The sequence below is a fragment of the Carcharodon carcharias genome, chromosome 6 (assembly GCF_017639515.1).
Source record: "Carcharodon carcharias isolate sCarCar2 chromosome 6, sCarCar2.pri, whole genome shotgun sequence".
Classification (NCBI taxonomy): Eukaryota; Metazoa; Chordata; class Chondrichthyes; order Lamniformes; family Lamnidae; genus Carcharodon; species Carcharodon carcharias.
The window spans coordinates 13,953,514-13,965,626 of NC_054472.1; the positions used below are offsets into that span (position 1 = coordinate 13,953,514).

The window sequence follows — 12,113 nt, forward strand, 5'->3', positions numbered from 1 at the left end:
TGTCAAGGGCAGTCACTCTCACCTCACCCAGGAACTTGGGAGCCTATAGTTCCCAATTGCTTTCTCCATGGCAACGCCTCGGCCAATCAGTGTCTCACTAACCAATCAGCACCCTTTTCTTTTGTAGTATAAATTGTTGTGATTGTTTGAAATTTGGCATCTTGAGTTTGTCCTGATGAGCGCAAGATGAAAAGCTTTGGCAATACTTCACTTTTTTTCAGCAATCTTCAACTTCTTTACTACAAAATCATATTAAGTTTCAACACTTTCGCATTTCAAACTTTGAATTCTGGTTGAAAGGAGGCATTTGGACTCTTCAGTTGGACGTCTGTATTGCACCTCCTGCTGTCCTGAATAGTCTGGCTAAAAAATCAGAACAACAGCAACTTGGATATTACATAGCTCCCTTACTGTGTTTAAATGACACACAACACTTTACAAGTGTGTTATCAAACCAAATTTGACACCGAACCACGTAAAGAGATTTTGAGGACAGCTGACCAAGGGCTTGGTCAAAGACAAAGATTTTAAGGAGCCTCTTGAAAGAGGAGAGCTGGAAAGGTTTTGGGAGGAATTCTGGAGCTTTAAAGACAGAGGGGTAAAAGGCTCAATTTGATGAGCTCTTTCTTTACACTCACAACCTCTCTTTCTCTGGAACTGTCAGTCAAGCTAAAATCAAATTGATAAACCTTTAATTTCGCCAGTGAAGTCATCACTCTTGGTATCTACAGTTTTACCCAAATCAGCAGTGTTTCTGCTTCTGGTTTACTGCCAGATTAGAGATTTGATCTGTTGGATGACCTGTCAGTCAGTCTACCTGTGTGGTATTACCAACAAGATGTGGTAATTGAACTAACCTGGCCTCTTATTTTGCTTCCAGTCCTAAATCTTGCCCTATTTTTACTTCACCATCACTGGGTTACTCTGACCGCTAAGGCAAATCCCATTCCGTAACCCAATCCAGTCTTGTTAGACGATATAAGCCCCCGAATGGAACGGCTGTCAAGTATTTCCTTGCTGCCTTTCTCTAACTTGGTTGCTGCTTTTTATTCTTCTAATCCTCCTGCCTGTTTCAAGTGAAGGAATTGATACTTTAACTGATACAGAATGCTGCAGAGCCAATTCTTCCTTCTGTCAGATTTACTCTACAGCTCAGTTCAAACACACACTTGCTGCTCTGCAGTGTCTCATCAATGTTTGCCTGCCCCACCTGACATTTTGATCATCCTGAGCTACGTCCAGCTAACAACATCACTGATTTTTATCTCTCTGTAAATCCACTGTTGGAGCTGTGAAGCTGAGCCATATGGAAAGGGTGGATCAGCAGCTCTTGTCCTTTTTCTTATCCCTGCCTTCTGCCCCTTCAGCATCTGCCTACTTTTGGACGCTGCATTAAACTCTCTTCTGAGTTCTCAAACCTCTCCATCCTTTATCATTCTGCCCTGATGGTACAATTACTCACTTTGCTAAAGAGAAAATGACTTTGCTGTTCCAACTGCAGTCTCCCGTCAAGAAATGATCTTCACTAGTCCACTCTGTTCTACCTTTTAAGGCACATTTTTTTTATATATAGCTCTCTACAGTTCTATTGCATTCTCTGCTCTGAACTCAGTGAGATCAATGGCCCTGATGCCCTCGTGATGTTTGCAGTTAAACTTTCCTTTGACATCACTTCGGTTTCCCCTCCCCCCAGTGGTCTCCTTCTGGTCATTTGTCCCTTTCCTCTCATTGAGAGTTGATCCATGTTGTTCAAGAACAACTTTCATGTCCTTACTTTGGCCATTTCAAAGTTCTGGAATTTACTATAACTCTCACATGATCCACAGCACTTGAAAATTTTGACTGCAAAAATGGTTCAGGGTCTGGCTTGTGACCTTGTTGCTTGTATTGTTCACTAGCTGAGCCCTGCTGTCAAGCACTTTGGTGAATCATTCATCATTGCCAATCAGATTGGCAACATGAAATTCTGAGCAAGTTATGTAAATGGCAAGGTCTGTTCATGGCCCTCTAGTCTTCTTATAAATCGCACTACCCCTGTGTTGTAGTTGATGATTTAACCTCTAGATTTTATCCATTTAACATACTCTAGCTAGATTGGAGAAGTTGGGACTGTTTCCTTTGGAGAACTTTTTTACGCAGCGAATGGTTAGGATCTGGAATACACTGCCTGAGGGCGAGGTGGAGGCAGGTTCAATCGAGGCATTCAAGAGGGAGCTAGATTATTACCCGAAGAAGAAGACTGTGTAGAAAGAAAGGCAGGAAAATGGCTTGAAGTGGTGTTCCTTCAACGAGCCAGCACAGAGATGATGGGCTGAATGGCCTTCTGTGTTGTAACCATCTGATTGTGATTCTGTCCTCATTCCGGCTATTCTTTCCTACCTCTGGTCTCTACCATTCAAGACGTAACCCTAACTACTCTTTTGTTGATGATCTGTCTGCTGCATTCATTAGCTTCTTGGGATTGTATGTCCTCTGTGCATTTGAGCTCCATATCTCTTGCAGTCTAATCATTGCATCTTGACTGGCCTCCGTGGAAGGTTGAAAGCCTTTTAATGACATAACCTGCTGTCATCCCTTACCTCAAATCGTCGTTCATCATTCACCATTCTTGACCTCTTTGTTTCTTGTAGCCTTGAAAGGGAGGTTCACCATACCTTAACGCTCCATGTGTGGGAGACTCTTGCGCATCCTTCTCACCCTCATGGACAAGATGCAAGTTAACATTTATGTTTGTGATTCCTCGCCTATCTGTAACCTACAACCTATCTACTGTTGCCACCCTTTTTGTCCTTCAAATTAATGTCACTGTGACCTTGCTCAACTATACTATACGATGTGGTCTCCCTTTGCTTTCCTCTGTTGCACAGTCTCTTACTCTAACTCATCTTTCTCAGGACTTCCAAACTACGAGAGTCCCACCTCCCTCAGTCTTTCACTTTGCCTGTAATCTGCAAGTTCCTGAACCTCAAGCACAGCATCCGCTAATACTGCATCCACATTTCCTTCAGCGTGTCTTCTAGTACTCTGTTTAAAGCTGGTGCCTTAATCACTCCTCCATTGGCGGCAGTGTCTTCAGCTGTTTAGGCCTCTAAGCTGTGAAATTTGCTCCCTAAACCTCTCCGCTTGTCTATCTCACTCGCATTTTAAACAGCTCCTTAAATCCCGCCTCTCTGACCAAGCTTTCTGTCACCTGTCCTAATGTGCCCTGAGGCGGCTCGGTGTCAAATTTTGTTTGACCATCACTGCTGTGAAGCGCCTTGGGATGTTGTGTTGCATTAAAGGGGCTATATAAATGGAAGTAACTTTTTTTTGTACTGTTGACTTTGAACCTTCATTTTGGTATACACTTTTCCTGAAAAGAAATCTGGTATGAACACTTTCAGCTGTGCTGTAATGAATGTGACGTCACTGGAAGCTCTCGATGAGTGCTGTAATCTTTTGCTTATTGTGCGTTATTATAGGGCGGAGAGATGTTTTATGGCTAACAATCAGTTTCACAGTATAAGTGACCGGTAACTAACTGGCAATGACTTCTGTATAATTGGAAAATAAATGGTGGGTTTTGTCCATTCTTTGCGATTAAATTGTGCACATTTTTAATGTGTCTCTTTTCTTTTTTCAAAAATCACCTGCAGGGAATATTCCATTTCCAACTGGGCCGGGGAGAGCCAATGCTACACACTCGACTACGACCTCACTGTAAAGAGTTTCTCGAAAAAATAGCGAAACTCTACGAGCTGCATGTGTTCACCTTTGGCAGCAGGCTTTATGCACACACAATTGCAGGTATGCGGTGCGAAGTGGCTGATTAATAAACCACTAGAAATGTTTTCAAAATCTGAGTTGCGATCTGAAAGTTTGTGAAGGAAACGGGCCTCTTCTTACACAGCTTAAACCCTTCCAGGGATTTGTGTCTTAGCAAGTCTGTATACGTACGTATAGAATGGGCAGAAGTTGACAGAAGGAATGTTGCCCTTCTGTCTTGGAGCATAGCATTATTTGTGGTGTAGCACTTATGACTGTTCAGCTCCTTGCTTAAGGAACTTTAATTCTCACCTAAGGCTGACTGTGGATCATATTGTAACGGTTCTCTTAACTAGAAGGCATACTGAATTTGGTGTATACGTGAGGGTCTAATTTGGATAGTCCCAGTAAACAGGCATTAGGATAGTTATGTTTGATTAACCCCCGCCATAATGCAGACTGTGTGGCATCTTGATGAAGCCTGAAATCATGCTGTTAAGGATGCTACGTGATGCTCGAAAATATTGTGCCCGGATCTGCAAAGTAACCATCTTGAGACGAGAAATCTACTGCAAACCGAGATCTTTTGGGAATAGGGGATAGATAGAACAAAGGCTGTCATTTGGCTGGTCTCAATGCAATAATTCCATCTTGTGGCCATTTTGTTCAGTTATCTTCCTGGGTGTAGTTGTACGGAGCAGGTTTCCCCATTTTATTCCCAAAAGATCTTGGTTTGCAGTGGATTTCTCTTCTCAGAATGGTTACTTTGCAAACCTGGGCACAATACTTTTGAGAGAGAGAGAGAGCAAACAGTTTTTTTGCAGCCTGTTTCAGTACAGCTGATCGCTGATTTCCCTCCTGCTTGGTAACAGTCCATTAAATTACCCTGCTGGCTGTATATTCCAGAGGAGTTTGATTAATCCATGTTTGCTGCAATCATTATTTTTAAAACACGTAATTATATTTTGAGAAACTTTGCAAAGTTTCAGGATAGTGTAAAGCCATCAGGAGATGGGGTCTTTTACGCTCCCCAAAGGTTGAGTGTCTATTCTGTTTCATCCCACTTGGAGGACTGCTAGATGTCTATAACATACAAGCCTGCATTCCACCATTGCCTTAAGAGGATTTCAGTTTATTTTTAAAATCCAGCCAGAAAAGTAAAAATGAGAAATTATATATATATTTTTTAAAAAAAGTACATCTCTTTTTTAAAAAAAGCACATCCTTGTAACATCGGATGCTATTTTTGAATTTGTGGCAGATATCAAACTATCATTGGTTCTTGGTTCAAGCCCTGGAATATCATTGGCACAAATGAAGAGCAGATTTGAGCAGAGAATTGAGCTCCAGTGAATCCCTGCCATTGAGAATAACCCAGTGGCAACTCTGCTACCAATTGTGTAGTTTCTGGCAAATCTGATATCCATCGCATCAGCTTACGAACATAAGAAACAGGAATAGCCGTAGGACCCCTTGAGCCTGCTTCGCTGCATAAGAAGATATGGCAAATGATTCACCTGAACTGCACTTTCCCGGTCTATCCCTATATCCCTTGATTTCCTTGGTGACAAAAAAATATTGATTTCAGTCTTGAACGTACTCAGCGACTGAGCATTCCCAGCTCCCTGGGGCAGTTTACTAGGAATGTACAGCTCGGAGATGCCATTTTGGTGACCGTTGTGACAAAGGCTTGTCAGAAGCCTTTATCACACCTAGGAACTCACCATTAAATATTCACTCTTTCTACAGCTGAGGATATGCTCTGTAGGTTCTAACAAGATGTTGCTGGTGCTTTATCCTCTCCTGAGCCCTGCTCAGTTCAACAATTGAGTCCCCTTGAGCTGATATAAAAAACAGAAGATGCTGGAAATGCTCAGCAGATCAGGCAGCGTCTGTGGAGAGAGAAACAGAGTTAATGTTTCAGGCTGATGACTGCTCATCAGAACATCAGTTTGAACAGGATTGAGGGGTTGTTCCTATATTCCTACTAAATTGTACTGCTTGGCTGACTATGCTACTGCTCCAGTGATAGTAAATGTCTTTTCAACAACTTTGTGGGAGAGGAGAAAGAGAAGACAAGGTAGTTTACCTCTCTGCTTCCTGCAGTGATGAGGTGCAGTCACCTTTATTAAAGAAAGTGCTTGTTTGAACAGAAATGGAAACTCTGTTGGATATGCAAATCCTTAGTTTTTTTTTTAATTCATTCACGGGATATGGGTGTCGCTGGCTGGGCCAGCATTTATTGCCCATCCCTAATTGCCCTTGAGAAGGTGGTGGTGAGCTGCCTTCTTGAACCGCTGTAGTCCATGTGGCATAGGTACAGCCACAGTGGTGGTTGTCCCTCAAAGTTTACTCAGAGTCGTGAGGTTCTGCCATGGGTCTTCACCTAACTGAACAGGTCGATTCTGGACCCACAGATCTTTGGGCACGTGGGGCAGGAGGTTGTGGGATCTAGACTTTAGGTTTTGCTTCCTTTTCTGCTGCTGCTCTGCCTCTTCATTAAGACTTTGGAACTCGAGGCATGATGCAGCTTGATGGACAGGTTGCCGCCATTCTGAACAATTGATAGCAAGCTCCTCCCAGTCATTAATGTCAATACTGCTGCACTTCAGGGACAGCTGTGATGTGTCTTTGCAGTGGTTTCTTTGTCCTCCCCTGGAATGTTGGTTATTTGAGAGTTGAGAGAATAGAACCTCGTGCGCAAGATGGCTTTCAGCCTTTTGGACTCAGTGTCCAGTCCATTCATATCGATTTTGCAAGAGCTTTGCCTGAATATTGCGGACCTGGCTTCAAGAAGAACACTAGTGTTTGTTTGACGGTCCTCCCATTGAATCCAGAAGATGTGGCTTAGGCATTGCTGATGGAATTTCTCTAGTACCCCAAAAGCGTCGCTGATACACAGTCCAGGTCTCTCAGCAGTATGGGATTGTGGTCTCAACACGAGGACTTCTGTTGGCTTGCAGAAGCCTTTGTTGTCAAACGCTCGCTGCCGTGGTTTGTAGAAGGATGAGCTGGCGCAGCTGATTCAGTGGTGGATCTCCTCCCCAATGTTGACCTTTTGAGGAAAGTGGCTGCCAAGGTATGGGCAAGTGCTCGACTTATTCCAGAGTCTGTCCTTCAACATTTTATGGGAAATGGAGTATTTGGCTGTCCGGGTTAGGGCTGATATCAATTCTGTTTTGGCGCCGCTCGAGGACAGGCTGAGTTTCTTATATGCGGAACTGAAGAGATTGTGAGTAGTTTGCAAATCTGGTGTAAATTGGGCAACAGTACTACAGTCATTTGCAAACTGTAGATCATGTATACCTATGGTGGTCAGTTTAATTTTAGCACAGAGGTGACTGAGAAAGAGTTTACCATCTAAATGGTATTTAGTGCCAGAGTTGATCTTTGATGAGGTGAACAGCCACTGTCAAGTAGATTTTAAATAGTTTTGGGAGCTGTTACTTGGCCTTGCTTGACCCCAGTCCAGCTTTTGAAGGCATCTGTTTCAGATCGCCAACTCAAGGCAGTTGCAGTCATATCATCATGAAGCAATTGAAAGAATGTGATGAAGTTTCCTGGACATCCAAATCATTGGAGCACAATTTGAATATTGCTAGTTAGTATCTAAATAAGTTTTCTTTTGAACATTGATTCATAGTTTGCTTTTATGTCAAATTCCACATAAGTTCCTGATAAACAATTTAAAACATTGAAAGCCAATGATTGTCTATTCCGAGGCTCAGAGAGCTATTAACATGAATTGCCTTGTCCTTGGGGCATTAAAGGATAGATGAGGCTTAATGGAGCGAATAGGTCTTCCTCGACCTTAATTGAAGCACATTATTAAATTAACTGTAACATACATGTTCAGAAAACTTCAAGTATGTTTCCTCTGGCTTCGCTGGACAATATTGGCTTGCTAAGATAAGAATTAATAAAATAAATCCTAAACAGCAGAACCAAACCACTCTTGCCCATTGTCTCACATTTAACTTATACCTAGCTATCATATTCCATTAAAGTGTTTTTAAGCATCAGTGTGCATTTATCTAAATTTCATTTGGTTGAGGGGATTTGCGAATTAATTAATTGTAATGTTTTAAGTGAACAGTGGATGGCAGTATCAATCTAAAGATCAGCAATCCTCCGCAGTTGCATTAAACAAACTAGCCCAGTGAAGACCACCTTCGTTTTATTCCTTAAGAGTTTTGACCTGCTGTGTTTTTGTCTTAAAACAGCAACAACATCATTGACAAGGACGCTTGTAATTATTGAACTTCTGTTGAATTTTGGACGTGGAACCTGGTTAGAATTTGGAGATCTTGGAATTTAAGGCTGTGGAAATGACATCGATTGGCTCCCACTCTCTCTCTCCCCCCACCCCCCAGCCCCGGCCAATCCCAGCCACAACAACTTTTTGGGAGAGAGTTCCAGATTTCCTCTATCCTTTGTGTGAGGAAGTGCTTCTTATTTGACCCTTGAATGCCTTAGCTCTAACTTTAACATTATGCTCCCTGGTACTGGACTTGTCCACCAGAGGAAAATAGTGTTCTCATTTTGAACACTTCAGTCGAATCACCCTTAATCTTCTTCATTCAAGGGAATACAGGCCTAATCTATGTCCTCATCATTTAACCCTTTAGTCCAGGTATCATTGTGATGAATCTGCACTGCACAGCCGAGTGTTAATGACAGGACGATGAAACTCTGGCCCCACTTGTGTGCTTCCTTGTGTCTGATTATCACTCAGTTTTTAAACTTAATCAGGCATATTATATTCCTTTGGTCTAAGCACATTGCTGTAGCATTCTCACTAAATTCCGTCCTCTGCCCTTCACCGCCATTAATAACAGGATGAAGAAAATTACTTCACCACCGGTCTTTAGTTTCTCCAGCCAAGTTGAGAATGGAAGTGATGAGACCAACAGCAACAACTTATGTCATGCTGCAAAGGTTATAAAACTTCCCAGGGCTGCTTCATAGGAGTGTTATCAAGCAAAAATTAACATTGAGCCACATAAAGAGATATTGGGTGAGATAAGATTCAAGAAGATAGGTTTTAAGGTGCGTCTTAAGGGAGGAAAGAGAGGCAGTAAGGTGGAGATGTTTAGGTAGGCAATTCTAGAGCTTAGGATTTCGACAGCTGAAGCCATGGCTGCCAGTGATGAAGCGACTAAGTCAGGGATTATACTTCATGTCATTGAAGAACAAGTAACTGTAGTCGTGTAGTTTAGAAAGAAGGATACGCTTTGCTTTTGTACGTCCTGAAAGTGCGTCAAAACCAACAAATTAGGTTTAAAGTGTAGTTACTGTCTAGTGAGCAACCTTGGTGGCCAGCTTGTGTAGACCAAGGCTCCGTAAAGAGCAGGAGCGATAAATAGCCAGCCAGCCTGTTCCAGGTCATGTTGATTGGTGGGCTGAATGTTGGTAAAGGATACCAGGAGATTCTCCTGCTGTTATCTGAGCAGTGCCACGGGATCTTTTAACATCGGCCTAGATGGGCAGATTGGGCAGCGGTTTGACATCTCACTCTAAAAGACGAGCGCCGCTGACAATACTGTACTCCCTCTGCACTGTGCTGAAGTGTTGGCTGCGATTATACGCTCAAGTTGTGGATTTGGCTGATTGCATGACTCTCCGAATCGGGGGCAAGAATTGTCCCACTAATTGGTGCTGACCAGTGAAAGAAAAGAAAGACTCACGTTAATATTGGCCCTTTTGTGACTTCAGGACAGCTCAAGCGCTATACAGCCAATGAAGGACTCTTGAAGCGCTATGACTGATGTAGTGTAGGAAACGCAACAGCCAATTTACCCACAGCAAACTCCCACAAAATGGCAATGCGATAACGACCTTTTTGTTATATTGATACTGACTCAGTAATGTCACTCTTGCCTTTTAAACAACAACAACTTGTATCTATATAGCGCCTTTTACTGTAATAAAAGGCCTCAAGTCACTTCGCAGGTGCAGCATAAAACAAAGTATGACACTGAGCTGTATACAGAGATAATTAGGTCAGTTGACTAAAAGCATGGCGGAAGAGGTAGTGTCTTAAAGGTGGAAAGCGTGGTAGGGAGGCCGAGAGGGTTAGGAAGGGAGTTCCAGAGCTTAGGGCCTGGGCAACTGAAGGTACAGCCACCAATGGGCGATTAAAATCAGGGGTGCACAAGAGAATTAGGGCAGTTCAGATATCTTGGAGGGCTGTGGAGCTGGCCAGGATTACAGAGATAGGGGGGGGTAAGGCCATGAGGGATTTGAAAACAAGGGTGAGGAATTTTAAAATAAAGACGTCGCTTGAGTGGGAGCCAGGGGTGATAGGGACTTGGTGCGAGTTAAGACACAGGCAGCATAATTTTGGATGTCCTCAAGTTTGAGGTTAGAACACATTATCTTCCGATGAGCTGTTCTTGGCAGTGGGAGCTGTCAGTTTTCCTTGGAGAAGGTTGTTGCCACCAGTTGAAAATTCAGGCAGAGCTCCTGTTCTGAGCCCTGCTTTGTTGGAAAGAGTACAGGAAGTTGGGTGTGCAGAGGATCAGCTGCGATTGCTCCCCCCACTTGCCAGGTTGTTTGAACTGACTGCCAACACTCACTGTCTCCACTCTCGATTGAAGGATAAGTACTGTGGGCAAGGTGTTCGAGAAGGTGCCGGCATTGGCGATATGACATCCCAGGAAGAGTCTGTGTTTTTGGATGGGGGTAATGAGTTTTGAGAGAGAATTTCCTGTTACACCAGGAAGATGGCAAGTTCAGATTCCCACCTGAGTTTAGTTCACTGATCTAACTCAGGGTGACGGTAGAAGTACAGTGTTCCTGGGTTAGCGAGGGGAAGTCATCCAGGTTTCCTAGTCCTGACCCCTGCAGAAAGTGTGCCTACTTGAATATCTGGCAGTCAGCTTAATATAGGTCTGCTTTTTTTTGTGTGATTGTCAGTCGTAACCCATGCTTGGTGACGAGGCCATCTTATACCAAGTAGACTCTTTCCCTAACAAGTAAGTTGTCTGATTTTTAACTGCACACAGCCTCAGTTGTTACCAGTGTGACACGTATGATACAGGTTATAAATTTCATCAGTCAGCTGGGGACACATCTATTCTGGTGTTGTTTGACAGTGCCGTCTAATCATTCTGCTCTGGAATGTCGGAGTTGTGCTTCTAGGCCACGACACAGATGTTAAGCATGTCGATGGTCATTGCACTGGCTTAAGCAGCTGGCATGAAGCCTCACTCTTGCTTGTCGTTGCTGCCATTGCTATTGGAAACGGACATGTCTGCTGCCTCCAGTGTTTGGAAAAACCATGGATTGCTGCAATCCGATGGTTCCCCTAAGTTTTGTTTTGAGTTGTAGAGAAAATTGACCATGTTATTGCTGCGATTTCTCTGGCAGGAACACTCCTTCCTGAGCACGGGAAATTTTATTCCAGTGTATAGAAAGAAACGCATTTCTTTTTATAAGGTTATGTGGGACCCTGCAGAGTTCAACTCTGTTATCCCAGCGCCTGAGAGCAGGGACCCATTATAAAGTCGAACCAAATCTGTGCTGTGATCCAGCCCCACACTGAGAGAGTGCAGATCTTTCACCGAAGGATGTCAAAGCGTTGTCATGGTTGCCTGAGCTTATTGTCTTTGTGGTAATGATTGCCAGCGGGTGATGGAAATGATTCTGCCGCCTGGCCAGCTGAGTATTTCCAGTATTTTTCACTTTTGTACTTCAGCTTTCCAGCAGCCACAGTATTTTACCACCCGGTTTTTGCCTTTGATATTTTATTTGGAAGCACTTAGCAGAAGGACATCTCCACGTTTGACTTGACTTAATTAATTTATCTGTGGGCTTTATTCACAGTAATTAATGGTAGCAAATTGCATTGTTGCTGAAATTTCTTTGATAGCTTGTGATCTGCATTTTAATTGGAATTTTTGAAATATTGACAGCGAAGCAAAATACCGCGTGCTTTCTCTGTCACCTTGGGCCCACTTGTTAATAAAGCTGCACCCCTCTCCACCCACTCAAAGCGCCGAAGACGTCGGGAAGCTTTGAAAAAGTTTTTGAAATGTGCAGTGTTACCGGGATCTTTGTGTTTATGTTTGTGTTTTAAAGGGGCAGAATTTTTAGGCTCGGCGGATGGGCAGATTGGCCGAGTGTCCTGGTGTCAGGGCGCCACCGCGCGATATCTCGGTTGGCGCAGGAGTCGGCAGCGCGCCCGTCGACGATTGAAAGCCATTAAAAAGATAACAAGCTCAAATTTTTTGCCGCCCCTCCGACCTCGCGGCGGAAGCGGCCTTTGCGCTTTTGAGGAAGCCTCATCCACAGGCGGGGTGAGGTTTCCAACGGCAAGTAAAAAAAAAAAATAAAATGAAACCTTTTTGCATTTCGTCTGCAACGCG

The 12,113-nt window shown here is 43.4% G+C and overlaps 1 protein-coding gene across 3 annotated transcripts in view; it reads left to right on the forward strand.

Annotated features, from left to right (window-relative positions):
• The window catches only part of ctdp1 (CTD (carboxy-terminal domain, RNA polymerase II, polypeptide A) phosphatase, subunit 1), a 284,685-nt gene that overhangs the window by 37,244 nt on the left and 235,328 nt on the right, over positions 1–12,113 (forward strand). For all 3 annotated transcript variants that reach the window (XR_005943330.1, XM_041190089.1, XM_041190087.1), the window contains exon 5: positions 3,636–3,786. Coding sequence is in view for 2 of the 3 variants with exons in the window: in XM_041190089.1 (XP_041046023.1) it covers positions 3,636–3,786 (151 nt within the window). In the remaining variant the exon portion in view is untranslated. The remainder of the gene's footprint in view (positions 1–3,635; positions 3,787–12,113) is intronic.